Here is a 14,460-nt window from a genome sequence, read left to right as displayed (position 1 = left end):
GCCGCGGATGATCCTCGAGATAAGGAGCCCGATCATGATCCCACAGCCTCGAGGAGCTGACATGACATTCTGAATATACCTTAATGGCGGGAAATGGATTCCCCTGATTTCACCGCATACAAAAATGAAAATTATTGTCGTTATATCCCCCACCCCCTGTCCCGTTAATTTCTTAAACCTGAAATTGTAGTTGGTAGCTAAAAAAATATATCAAATTTGTATAATTATATATGATATATATAATTTTTTATTATTATTTTGTAAGTGACTATACAATGTCATTTTTTCAAACTTAACTTATATATTTTTCCACGTAACAGACTCGTATCCAATGATCTAAATATAAAATGCATAGACATTAATGAAATCACTGAAAAGTTTACTTGGGGGCGTATACAAAGGATTTTATTCGTGAGATATAAAGGTGTTTTGTTTTTAAAACGAGAATTTTTTTAGGATATCTATCATACATAACTTTCTAAATAACGTTTTAAGTAAAATTATATTGAAATAAAAGGCTCTCCAAAAGGCAAAAGTTTTAATCCATTTTGACTTTCATAATGTATTTAGAGGAACTTAATTTTTTCTCAAGATGTATTTATCCTTATTAATTTTCACCTTTTTTCTTCAGTGTACGTAATGAGAAGAAAAATAAGCTCTATGGAAAACGAACATTCGTTACCCTCAGGACGGACTGAGTACTAAACAGAGATCAAAGTAGAGAATGGAAAAAGAAGAAGAATGGCGAGTGTAGAGGCTTTGAGCTCGAACTATTAAGTTATGGAATTTTTACCTCCTATAGCAAAGGTTAACACCTTATTTATTTTAAATAAATATCATTTAAAAAAATTATATTCTATAGATACCTTTTAAGGTTTATAGCAAAATATTTACTTTTGGTTACCTCCTAGCCATAAGCCACTAAATACGCTATTTAGTTACACTATTTTCTTTCTTTCTCTACTTTGATACATCTCATTCTCTTCCCCATCCCATTAAAATTTCCGATCTTCTCCTCCGTCTACCGGATTTGTGCAAAACCCACTACAGAGCAGCCGCCGATATTAAACTGATTCTTGTGCAAAGCCCCCATCCCATTATAATAGATGCACTAATTCTTGAACAACAGCCGACATTAAACTAATTCTTGTGCAAAGCCGAATCAATGTGCCTTTTATACAAAAAGAATTTGAAGATAAAAACAGAGATGGAACGGTTTATAACTTACAAGTGAAGGAGGGGGAATTTGGCGATGAGAGCGTGGGGAGATGACGGTGTAGCAGTGGGCTTGGGTTTTGACATTAAACTGATTCTTGTGCAAAGGCCCCATCCCATTATAATAGATGCACTGATTCTTGAACAGCAGCCGCCAACATATAATCCGGTTGATTTGTTCTTGAACAAAGACGATGGAGTTTGGGGCTGAACAACTTGATTTTCTATTAATATATTTCAACTATTTTCATGTATTTCATTATATTCATTGTCTTTTTTTCATTGTAATTGAATGTGTCCCGTTGTATTTCCATTTCTTTCATTGTATTCACTATCTTTTTTTCTCATTGTATTTCAATGTATCCCGCTATATTCTATGTATTTCATTGTATTCACTGTCTCGCTATATGCCATGAATATATTCATAATTTTTTTTTATTAATATAATTTATGTATTCAGATGTATTATATAATTTCTCTGAAGATTGCTATGTTTTTGGGGTATTTTTCGGTTGAGAATCTTTTTTATAATTGAAAATACAAAATTTGTGTATTATAATTGAGTTTGTTGAGTTATATTAGGAGTCTATATGTTAATTGATTCACTTTCCGTTTTAAAAACAGTGTAATCCTCTATTTCACGTCGTGAATACATTAATCTATCCAGCTATAATCTCATATTTCACTCCATAAATACAGTTGAATACACTCGAATACAACAACTGATTAGCTGGACTTCCCTAATTCACACCTATTTTTGCTACTGTATTCACGAATACAATAGCCTAAATACATCAAATACATCTTATAACCACATAAAAGGTATCTATAATCCGTAATGTAGCAAATGGTATCTATATATGGCTAATTACTACTAAAAGATAGTGCTTTATGAAAATTTCCCGTAAGTTATCCCTTCTCCTGCATTTAGCAGATAAATAATAATCTTATTCACAAACTAAGAATTATAGTTACAAAAGGTATTCTATCTCCCTTTTTTGTCTCTTGCCCGGTTCACCTATGTGATAAAATTGAAACTTTATATTACCAACAAATTCCTAAATTTGCAACCCTTCTGAAAAAAGTTCTGGTTGGATTTTTGGTCCCCAGAGCCCAGTATACCAGGAAATAATTTAGTGAATTCTAGTTAAAATATGCATAATTGAATTTTCTGGATTCCAGTACAAGATCTCATTGAAATTTGGCTCTAAACCAGAACCATTGCAATAAATTTGCCTTGTGCAAGCTCAAAAATAACCAAAAATTGGCATCATATTAAGGAGCACCAAAAGAGACCAGAGTTGGTAACAAGATGGTGGAATAACAAAACAAAACCCCTATTATACACATCATGTAGGCAAGATTCGTCTTGCTACTACTAAGATGCTTTTCTGCTCCGGCTACCTGAACCAGAGACGCTTTTCATACTTAACTCGGTTGGACTATACAAGTCTCTTTGACCCAATGAAGTACTAGCTCTACGAGGAGAGCTTGTGATTGGTTCCCCTTTTGTGATTTCCTTCTCCAAAACCTTGGCTTCTTCACTTAGCATCTTTAGCTGTGTTAGCAAAATATTTTAGCCACCAGTATAAACGATGCACAATGCATGTCAAATCAGCAATGTGTGAAACCAAGCCAAAGATGCAGTGAATAATAATGGGAAGTACAGCAGGAACAGCCTTTAGTACAGAATTTAAAAGCAATCTTTCCCTTTTCAAAAGACTTCCCATGAATAGCAAGTCTAAAAACTTCTTCTTTTGAGGATTACTCCGCCAAATGTCTACTTGATAATACCTTTGTGTAATTTTAGACTTCCTTAACAAGCATTGTTCAGTTCAAGAGCTTTCTCAATTTTCTATCTATTGGATAAATAATGAAAAAGTCGCTACCTGGTTGAGATACACTGAAGTTTTATGGTAAGTTCCCGGATGACTAAGCCAAAACTTATTGAATTTCCATTTATTCACATTAACTGAGTACATGCACACAATACGCATGAGTACATGCACACAATACACATGAGTACTCGCAAGCTAGATTCCTCTGTCACAAAATAATTAAATTTGTCCTCTAGCACATACTTAGGGAACTTTCTGTTTATTCACATAAACTGAATACACGGATACAATAGACATAATAACTCACAATCTGAAATTTTCTAAACCGAAAGTAGTTAATGATAATCCCACTTTCTTTGTCATCCTCTAGCATCTTACCATCTTCTCAAAATCAAACACACAGGAGACTACTCACTATTCAGGATGGTAAATCTTCCACTACAACAGATCTCTCTCCTCTCTTAACCAGCACAGGCAAACAAATTTTCACGTTTTTTTTTGGATGAGTATAAGTACTCGCTCAAAACCAACAGATACCAACCAAAACAATGGATCACAGAGTTGGTGATTCCTTAGAAAGGAAATATTTTTCATATCTTTATATAGGGGGCTAGGGGCGACAGTAAGGGTGGTTGAGAAGTTCTGACGGAATAGAAAGATAGTCCATAACACTATTTCATAAAACAAAAGATGGACAAAAGAAGTGGAAACTTCTCAGGAAATCAAAAACATTTGTACATGACAAGCAGAATCTAAATATCAACTTCAAAGTCTCTTGATTCAGTATTAGGTAAAACTGAAGAAAGAAGCATAATGGATGACAATATATAAGTATTCATACCCGAATTTCATTCTCTCTCAAGTGGTCCTGAAGGGCACTGATGGCAGGACTTAAGCTGCGATACAGAACAAAAGCAGTGACCAACAATAACACCTCCACAAAGAGGGACGGAACTGAGTTCTAAAACGGAAGTCAAAGAGTGAGTTCATTTACCAATACTCCATTAATTTGCACATAGAAGCCTGATATGTGGATGTATGATGAATGAAAGTGAGTGGATGCGCTTTTCCTTCCCTGCAGAAGACATCCCAAATAATTGCAACAGTTGAAGAGCAATAACTTCAGTTACGCAAAGCAGTCAATTGGGAAGTGTTAAGTTACCCACCTCATATTTGTTACAACAGCCTGATTATATGCAGTTCTTTCTTCTTCAAATAATACGCGTTGCAGATCTGTGAATGAGTTCAAAGGTGCATCAAGATTGAGAAGAGATGAGGATGGCAGAACCAGAAGAGGGATTTCCTTTCTGACATATTCTGCACCACTGTCACCAACCAAAAACATTTTGACATTAAGCCAAGCATTTATCACAGTTCAGAAGGATGAGTCAATAATTTGATTAGCAAGGAAAGAGCAAAATATAGAAATTCTTTGAACCAAAAGGAGATGTGAACTAAACAGCATGCCTCTTCAACTAGTCGTTATACAAGCTCTATTGTAGCATATCAGACATACAATATCTTCTCGACAAGGGAGACTTGTAAACAACAATTTTTTTCTTTTTTCTTTTTTTCTTTTTAGATTTTGGGATAAAACGACTTCAGTGAACAAGCAACTACTGCTCTTCGGCCTTATCTTCAAATGTGCTTTAACTATGGACATTATTAGATACAATAAAACATGCCAAATTTATTATGCAACTTCTTCAAATAAATTCTACAAGGCCAATAAGGTCAAAATGTGAAGCTTAGTACCCAAGGACCTCATCAGCATATACTATTGTAAATTTCCTGTGTAAACCCTCGAAGTAAGTGCCTGAACAGAAAACCTATAAGATCAGTTGTCCTCCAAATTTCTGACTTATTGAATTCCAGATTATGACATTACAATGGAATGTATCATGATTCAGAAAAGCATAATTCAAATAAGCAATAAACGCAATTGTCATGTCATGTATCAGAAATCACTTGATTAACTAAGCCTGACAATTTTTGCCAAACATGTCAAATAGAGATTTTTTACAGTATGTTGGGAGTTATTCTTGCTACAGTCAAGAATTGCTACAGTATGTTGATAAAGCAGTCAGGACAATGGGATACTTCTTGGCCATGGAGGATGATATGGAAGACAAAAGCTCCTGTGAAAGTAGCATGTTTTGGATGGGTCGCCACTGGGAGTCATGCTTAACTCAAATAACTTGCAGAAGAGAGGCTTTTCCCTATGTAACAGATGCTACCTGTGTCAAGAGGATCAAGAAACAGTTGAACATTTGTTCCTCCATAGCAGATTTTCTAGAGAATGCTGGGAGTAATTCTTAAATATTTGTGCTATTGCATGGGTGATGCCTCAGAATGTGAAGGGGTTGATGGCAGGTTGGCAGCATCAGGTGATATGGAGATAAAGCAACTATGGAGAACTATCCCATTGTGCATCTTATGGACAATATGGCTCGAAGGGAACAAGGCTTGCTTTGAAGGACAGAGAACTCAAATTGTTAGAATTAGGAGTATTTGTTTACAAATTTTGTATTTTCGGTGCAAATCAAGCCCACTAGTTAGTTCAGATCAGTACATGGATTTCTTGGAGTTGTTTGGAAGACGATTGTAGTAGGCTTGTTTTTGTTTCCTAGTTATCTTCTGTACCATCTTGGTACATTTCAATAAAATCTTTCATCTTATCAACAATTTTTTTTTTTACTTTTTTACATCAATATTTAAGTAGTTGCCCATTTGGGCACCATTTCTTCTTCTGCAAGCTTAAGCTAATTTTCCACTTGACACTCTTCCAGCGACGTAACATATAATGTATTAAAAAGGAACACATAAGATACTTAAAGGTTCTAGTTGTTAAAGACCCACAGTGGTTGAGGTTATAGGATGTAGTTTCTTTATATGGTCTTGAACAGTTCCCACCCCATGAGCAAGCTTTTGAGTGAGTCAAACTCAATGTCTATGTCACTAATGTTGGGTTGCCAGTGTTATCCAGAGTCTAGATGTCCAGCTCTAGGTGTGTACAAGCTGTAATGCTCACCACTTGGGCTAGCTTTAGGATTGATAACAGTAACTTAACACCAGTCAACGATGCAAACAACTAACGAAGAGCTGGTAAAAAGTTCAAAGAATTTACAATGTACTTCTTTTTGAGGGTTTTGATACTCATGTAGTTACATCACAATCTTCTTGATAAGTAAACAATTTATTGCTGTAAACTGCACTAAGAAGGCGCCAATATGCACAATCAAAAACTCAGTCCTATTATAAGTGCAGACTGTTAAGACAATCCACCCACCTGTTGTAAGTGCAGACTGTTGAGGCAGTCCTATCAGTCATATTATAATCTAGTTTTTTACACCAAAAAGCTATACAAAAAAAGGAGTATTTGCATTTGATCTTGTACGTTGGTTCTGTCTTTGCTGCAAAACACCTCAAATTCCTATCCTTCCAAATAACACAAAGGCATAGTGGAGCCACATACTTCTGACTTCTTTGTATAGATTCAAATCATATTAAGTAATCAAGTACGTACTCAAATGTACCTCATCTCCAAATTTGATCGATGCATTGCTTCTTGCATACTTTCTGACATGTCCATTGGATCTACATCAAGGATTGCATTACTAAGACTGTTGGCTTGAAGGTTTTCTCCAACTCTGTTATCAACATTAGCAAAGAAATTGCCCAAGTCCGTAGATCTTGCCCCACCCTAACCAATCAGTTAAAATTAGCATGCACTACCGAAGCAGTCCAAGGCTAAAAATAGAGATGGGTGAAAATATTTCTGATCATCAATCATAACTTCTGAAAAACAGTTAGCATGATATTTTTCTCCAAGTCTACTGCCAATATTAGCAAATATATCCACCACGTACATAGATTTTCCCCCATCCTAACCAATCACCAATAATTAGCAGTTGAGCACACACTAAAGAAGCACTCAGATAAAGAAAACATTCAAAGACCAAAAAGAGGTACGAGTGAAAGAAGTTCTAATCCTCAATCATACAAAAATCAACAACCAAAAAGGAGCATTCTTTTTTCCTAATACTTCAATGGCGAAAGTAACAGGGTACAAACAAAAAGATCCATAAATGGATTTGTTGAAGCGATTAGGATCTAGTATAGGGTTAAAGATCTTGAGATCAGACAACCCATCAACCACATTTAAATATAAAAACATATACTGCATCTAACCTCACACCTTGCGCCCAAAAACTTTAAAAGAAAAAGAACAGAAAACAAGCAGAAGAGAAAGAAAGTATAGGCATAAAGCCCAAATTTTGCCCTTCAGACTAGTTTTTTCTAGGGACACAGGTATGTTCATTGCAGATCTACAGATAGCTTGGCACCCAAATATAGGCAACTTCAACAAATTCGATATACTACAGAACCATGAACTTGAAGAATTACCAGCTCAGGCCATGCATAATTCCATGACAGCTGGAAATGAAGGGTGGTAATCCATAAAAGAAAATCATTGTATATCTTTTAAGCCTTGCACACCACAATGTAGCAGCCTCTCAAGGTCCAGAAAACCGCAACTACTAACATGCTTTATTTAAATTATGAAATGACTAAACGTACCTTAGAAGCCAAAGCAGCAGCTCTTGAATCACCAGTGTCTTGTTCAAGACTCTCGATTTTTGAACCAGCTCTAGATGTGTCTGCGGAACTTAATGATGATTCAAGGTCTATAACAGAACTTTTATGTACAGGGGAAAGAGAAATAGGCCTCAACATGTGACTCTGCTGCTTTCCATCCAGGGACTGAAATGCAATAACTTGAATTCTTCCGACCTGAAACATAAGCAAATAGTTTGTAGACATGCACTGGCCAAGACATTACAATGGTACTGATCTACACTTGCAGTGGCCAAGACATTATACTGGCTGCTGATCTACTGATACCAAACAATCTTACCCTACCTTCTGTGCATCTTCACTAAAACATGAAAATATCAACCCAATAAAGCCAGCATCCAGAAGTTGATACATGGCTTGTGTGCGGACATCTGCATGGTTTTACATAAGCATGTTATGATTTTCATGGACTGAGAGAAAGAAAACTAGCTTTTGACAACACAAGCATCAAGCTGAGAAGAGAATAACCTATGACCGGACTTAACCACAAATAACCTCCAGATAATATTTAGCTCGTCTCTACAAATTGCTGGAGTCCGAACCATCCAAGGAACAACAGAACTACAAACAGATCAAACATAGGAGAATGCAAAAGGATTAAGAACGGACAGGCCAGTCCTATCCTGCATTTTCGTTTTATATATAACTGCCAATTCTCAGGAAAACTAATCTTTTCTGCCCCCTTTTTTAATAAGATAAAGTTAATTTTTCTTTGTCTAATATAGGTCTTAGTCAATGTTTTGTCAAAATTTAGGCCTTATTCAATGTCCAAAACTTAGAGAAGAACGCTGAAAACGACTTTTCCCAAAGCCGTCAATTGCCCAATTCCCTTCTTTAGAAACGAACTACAAGACACTATATTAAAAAGCATCGCCCATAACAGTCTATCAGCCAGACACATTTGAGAAGCCAAAAAGATAAACCAAAATAAATCAACCACCAAATGAGTTGCTTTGTGTATTTGAACTACATCTACTTAGTTAGCACGTGGATTTTGAATGGTAAATTTTTTTAATCTAAACCTTCCACTTGACTATTAAATATAACCTAATTAAACAGATGGAGACAGCAACATAAAAGAAGAAGATTCTTTAAGGGAGGGGGGCGGATAGAAAAACTGTCATACAAGCATAAGACTCTAGTTATAGCAGAAAGTAATGGTGGACAATAGGTTAAAATATATGTTGGTCTTGCAAATACTAAAATGAAACATCCCCAGAGAAAGAAAGAAAAGAAAAGAAAAGCTTAAAATAGAAAAAAACTGATGGAATCAGTGGATATATCAGGGATTTCATTTGGTATCACTTAAAAAATGCACAAATCTTATTATGTATCACATCCGACAGCTCAGTCAACCTTTGAGCTGTGACCTGTGGCTAACTCATGTTTCTAGTCTATTTTACTTCATATTCTTCATTGATTTAGCTTTGTAAGTGCTAATCTAGCTTTATTTATGTTGTGTTTGCCTCCACCGAGGTTATTCTTACTATGTTGTATTCAAACCAAAGATCTTGTTTTATTCTTGAGATGTTCTTAGTCCTAACAGGAACCAACAATTGAGTTTCTGGAGATTTTGGAATCAAGTTTAGGATGCAATAGATATTGGAATCTGAGCACATATCTTACTACAAAAAATAGAGCAATCCATTTTTGGAAACTACTTCTAAGGACATCTAGGGATGGTGAAGCGATTCATCTTTTGACTTTTTTGGCCAAATGGAAAATGCAGTGGATAACAAGCATAGATAAGAAGGAATTATGTGCTATCCAAGCCTTATCAGAAACTATACACAAATTCATAAAACTACAGATGCTGGACTACAGCCAACACAACAGCAGCAGCACAAGAACAAAGGTCAAGAGAGTAGAGATAAATTTTCAATATTACAAAGAGCACCGCTTAAAGACCAACAAAGGATTATACTGGAGCATGTTTGAGAAACACAACCTTCCGTTGAACAATCACCAAAATAAAGATGATCGCAAATTTTGATTAATGTTTGGATATCGAGGACCACTTGATTTTGACACCATCATACTCGGGTGGTATCAACTTGAATGTGCTTAGAGGCACTAAATACCTACCTACATGGGAAGGAAGCACTGTAATGTGGGGATGTGAATGGTACCAGCCAATCACTCTTGTTGTTCTTCCTGTTGCCAAGGTCATTCTGTGCTAAGAAAGTTAAAGTAACAAATCCAGAATATAATTTTTCGGATGAAACTGCATAATCACAACCACAACCCAATCATATACATTTGATATATCAAGAAACAAACTCAACCAACAAACTTAAGATGTATGAGACCATCGATCAAACGAGAGCAAAGATCTTTTTTAAGCCAACTGTTATCCAGGCCCACAAAGCCGATGCATGTCATAAGGGAATATGGTTACGAAGTCAAGCTCTACATATACTAGAAACATGGCATGCACTCTGCATCAAGAAAAAAATTTGCGCAGATAATCCTAAGAAGACATGATGACAGATTATTATTTGACATGTTCCCAGTTCATTACAAGGAAAACAAAAATCATGATTTACTAATAGATTAGGCATGTTAATAAAGAACACATTTGCAAAACCAATGGAACAGCCCATTGCATGAGATATCATTCAAATTGTTTTATGTTGTGAAGAAAATAAATCTATGTTTATGAACGTTCGAATTGTTTCTTATTTGGCAGCAAATTTACCAAAAGCGATCTTTCAAGTAATTACAAGAAAAGCTATACAAAGAAATTATTCTACCACAGTCACTAAATGACATTGATCTTCGTTACTGTACTACAACTTCTAGAAGCGCAAGGAAAATGAAAAATATTCATTTTTTCTAGTACAAAAAATTAAATGAAACACATTGAAAAACATTCATTAACTGTGCACGGAGCAGGAAGGATATCTCAGCCTTGGCTGATGCCGCAGTCAGCTGCTCAGGATTGGTCTCAACACGGTCCTTCCGCCTATCGCAACGTGGCTGCGGCAGCGCCGCCCATATAAGTGCAGTAACACTACCATTTTTTGAGTGCTGAAAATTGCAACAGAACAAATATTACTTTTGCACGTGGAGAATATTGTTTAGCAGGAAAGTCATAATCAATAGCATGTAAATCAAGGAATGAAATCATAAGAAAACTGCATACTGAACGATTAGCGAGCAAATGTCTAAACTACAACATGACAAATCAAAATCAGAGTCTATTAGCTATTGGGAAAGATCATGAACGATGAGGTTAAATATGGACCATCGAAGATACACCAGCTATCTACCAACACAGCTATTAAGTTTAAATATGACTTTGACTTACTAAGATTTATATCTTTCCTGATTAGTAAGCAAAACCAATATACATACTGAATGTTTGGCAAGTAAATGTCTAAACTTTAACATGACAAAAAACATTCAGAGTCTAAACACTACTGGATAAGGTTGCAGAAAGACACAGTTGCTACCTTTATGCAACAATATAAATTTCTCCAGGAGAAGGATAGGGTTTTCTCAAAAACTCTTTTACCATTTGCAAACACTGCATCCAATATTTCAAGAATTCCAAAAAACTTACCCAAAAAATAAATAAATACAAACCTATTAGCAAATGTCAATAGTAGTTGGAAATTAATGAACTATATATCCAACAATGGCATAAAGTTACTGCCTTTAAGCAATAATATCAATTTCTCTGCGGAAAAAAATAGCTTTTAAGGTAATCTTTTACCAATTGCAAACACAGCATCCACTAATTCAAGAATTTCAGAAAAGTTCAACAGAACATACAAAATCCATTTAGCAAACGCCACTAATTGCTAAAAATTTAAAAAATTTAAATCCAAGGATGACGTAAAAGTTACTGCCTTCAAGCAATAACATCAATTTTGCCGGGGAAAGACAGTATTTAAGAAACTTTTTCGCCATTTGCAAACATGGCATCCACTATTTCACGAATTTTTGAAGAAAATAAAATCAACAAAAATACAAAACCAATTTAGCAGCACCAAAAAAAAAGAAGAAGAAATTAACGAAATATCAATCCAACATTCACTAAAGTTACTAGCTTTATGCAATAACATTCATTTCTCAGGGAGAAATAGATGTTTTTGACCAACATTTGCAAAAACTAATCCAATATTAACAAACTTTAATATCCAATATTGACAGAAAGTTACTGACTTTATCCAATAACATTAATTTCTCAGGGAGAAACAGAGGTGTTTGACCACCATTTGCAAAAACTGCATCCAATTATTCAAAAAATCGATAATTTTCGGCAATAATAAACACAAAATGATACCAACAAAAATTGGAATAACAAACTTTAATATCCAATATTTGACATAAAGTTACTGACTTTATGCAACGATAGTAGTTTCTATGGAAGAACAATGGGGTTTTGACAATCCAAAACCCTAAATGAACAATTTTCCTTCAAATAGATCAATCAAAATTTAAAAAAATAAAAATAAAAACCTGAGTGTCACCGAGGAGAAGGCCCATAATTTCTTCAGTTTCAGTAGACAATGCATGACTAAGGCATGTTAACCACACTTCCTCTGTCATCTTCACACTCGTTAGCGACATTATTCCCCCTTTTTCTGTCTTTCTAAATCTGTATCAGTGTATATATATATATATATATATATATATGCAGATGAATTGTCACGTTTTGAACTTTTTTGTATTTTTCCTTTTTGTTTTGGACAAAGAGGGGAGTGGCTTCCAAGTCTGCTACGTGTGTGTGTGTGTGTGATGAGAACTGAACGTCGGAAGAAATGAAAGTACAGATCGGAGTGTCGCACTGTGTGGAGAGTAAATTGTGCTTTTCGTCCTTAAGAGTTTTGTTTATGTTCAGGTTTGTCCCTGTTGTTTTTATGTGTTTTAGAACGGTCCTCGATCTTTTAAAGTTGTTCATATATCCATCCGTATGTTTAGGTTAAGTTTTCTTTTTTTCGTTTTTGGTCAATGTTTTCTCCATTTCCATTCATGGCTTTAATGTGATTAAAGTATTTACATGTGGTTTATTTTTATTTCATGTGAAGTTAAAGCAATTAATTACTAGCTATTGAGTAGTTATTTTAATTGTATTTCAAATAATTGATGACCGGACATTCAGAATAACGATAAAAGGAAGTTACTGGGTAGACTATAAGCCTTGAAGGCTCTTCCGCTCTTGTATGGATCTTGACAAGCATGCTAATAGATATTGTTATGAATCACAATCCGTAACCAAATATTTATAATATTTGAAAGTTAAAATTACGAAAATATAAATAAATAAATTTAAAAAGAGAAACTTGCACTTTTAAAAATGTAGTACGTATAAAAAATAATTTCTCTTGCTATTATTTGGTTTGCTCTAATTCTACCTTTACCATTTAATATAAGCATAATGGATAAGATGATGTTTAAAGATGAATATGAAGATTTTACAATAAATTCAATTGTTTTATTTATGTTTCAAGACAAATAAGATTTTTTGTGTGATCAATAAAAATAATTGATAAATTACTCCACAACGAGTAATCTGCATGAAGTCGACAATAAAATTAGTTTGTCAATACAGGAGAACTGATTTGACGACTTTTCAGTAGCTTTTATTTCTTAAAATCTTCCATGTGTAATCCGCGATAATAATTGTTTACCCTCGAGAACGGATAACAATTAAATTTGTAAGTGATTTTAAGGATACGCGAATTAATTCGATACAAAACGATAAATTGCATTAGATTAAACATATAAAGGATGTAGTAAATTATCAAACCACTTGAGGATGGTGATTTCGGACTTAACAACAGCTTTAATGAGATATCCGCCCTCGATCCTGGACTCACAATGACCAAACACCGACGAACAAGAATAAGAACTTTGAATAACGGAGAAAATAATAGTATATTGTTTTGATATGTGTGTTACAGTAAGTCTGATGAATAATAAGACCCCCCCCCCCCTTTATATAGTAGGGGAGTCCTGCTCTAAGTAAAATTCCATAAAAAGTAAAAATCTTCCGTTTAACTAATCATCGGATTTTCGCCGGTACGTGCCGAGATCCACATCATGATATCCGGTTGGTCACGGATATCACGGTCTTTTGTTAGTCGTGTCCGGATGCCCGGTAACGCTCTCTGAAGTCTTTTGGAATTTGACCCGGTCTCAGGGTCATGGCCCCGATATTCTCGAGGGCGGGCATCGTGCTCCCAGACCCAGGCTCGAGGGGCTTTTTATCTCAGTCCCGATTCTTTGTCGTCACGTCTCTTACTCCATTTACTTCATCGGCAACCGAGGCGTCTCAAGGGTTCGGTTTACCTGTATACGGGTAGTCCCCTCGTTTCTCAGAGAGTTCGCGACGAGAAACGGCATGAGCACTTCGATCCCTTCTTCAACATGCCATAGTAGAAATGACAAAAAATCTGAAACGTCCCATTAGCCGCGTCATAATGACTTCCAACGCGTGTGAGCAATCGGCAAGCCATCCCTGGACACAAAACGGTGCGGAACACCTATAAATACTCCCTTCCTTCATTCATTTTTTACTTTGGACCAAGCTTCTACCTTCGAACTTTTAAGATACTTATTGTTTTTCTTCATACCCCATTATTTTTATCTTCATTCTTCAAGACTTCTCAACAAACTACGAGTCTTTATTTATCTTCCACCCAAACCAGCATGCTTAATTTCCTCAGCAAACTTTTCCCTTCTTTTTTCAACCTTCTTTCAAACTTTTCCAAGCCCTTTCAAGATAAAAGTGGCAAAAACTTCTAAGACTGTTCCTCAA

General features: G+C 35.3%; 1 protein-coding gene across 1 annotated transcript; it reads right to left on the bottom strand.

Moving 5' to 3' along the window:
* Window positions 1–2,334: 2,334 nt before the first annotated feature.
* On the bottom strand, window positions 2,335–12,466 carry LOC104243764 (uncharacterized). Its single transcript, XM_009799014.2, has 10 exons — window positions 12,159–12,466; window positions 10,596–10,721; window positions 9,777–9,864; window positions 7,977–8,062; window positions 7,635–7,847; window positions 6,590–6,756; window positions 4,220–4,378; window positions 4,048–4,128; window positions 3,895–3,949; window positions 2,335–2,773 (listed from the first exon to the last, which is right to left on the bottom strand). The coding sequence occupies exons 1-10, from the start codon at window positions 12,267–12,269 to the stop codon at window positions 2,594–2,596; spliced, it is 1,266 nt and encodes a 421-aa protein (XP_009797316.1). The 5' UTR covers window positions 12,270–12,466; the 3' UTR covers window positions 2,335–2,593.
* Between the last annotated feature and the right edge of the window lie 1,994 nt (window positions 12,467–14,460).

The sequence above is a fragment of the Nicotiana sylvestris genome, chromosome 6, assembly GCF_000393655.2.
Source record: "Nicotiana sylvestris chromosome 6, ASM39365v2, whole genome shotgun sequence".
NCBI lineage: Eukaryota > Viridiplantae > Streptophyta > Magnoliopsida > Solanales > Solanaceae > Nicotiana > Nicotiana sylvestris.
This window is presented reverse-complemented; position numbering and strand designations above follow the sequence as displayed.

Coding starts and splice junctions, on each gene's coding strand:
- LOC104243764 (XM_009799014.2), bottom strand. CDS start 12,269: ATGTCGCTAACGAGTGTGAAGATGACAGAGGAAGTGTGGTTAACATGC. Junction 9,865..10,595: donor CGGCATCAGCCAAGGCTGAG/ATATCCTTCCTG, acceptor CTTTCTTAGCAC/AGAATGACCTTGGCAACAGG. Junction 6,757..7,634: donor CTGCTGCTTTGGCTTCTAAG/GTACGTTTAGTC, acceptor CTGATTGGTTAG/GGTGGGGCAAGATCTACGGA.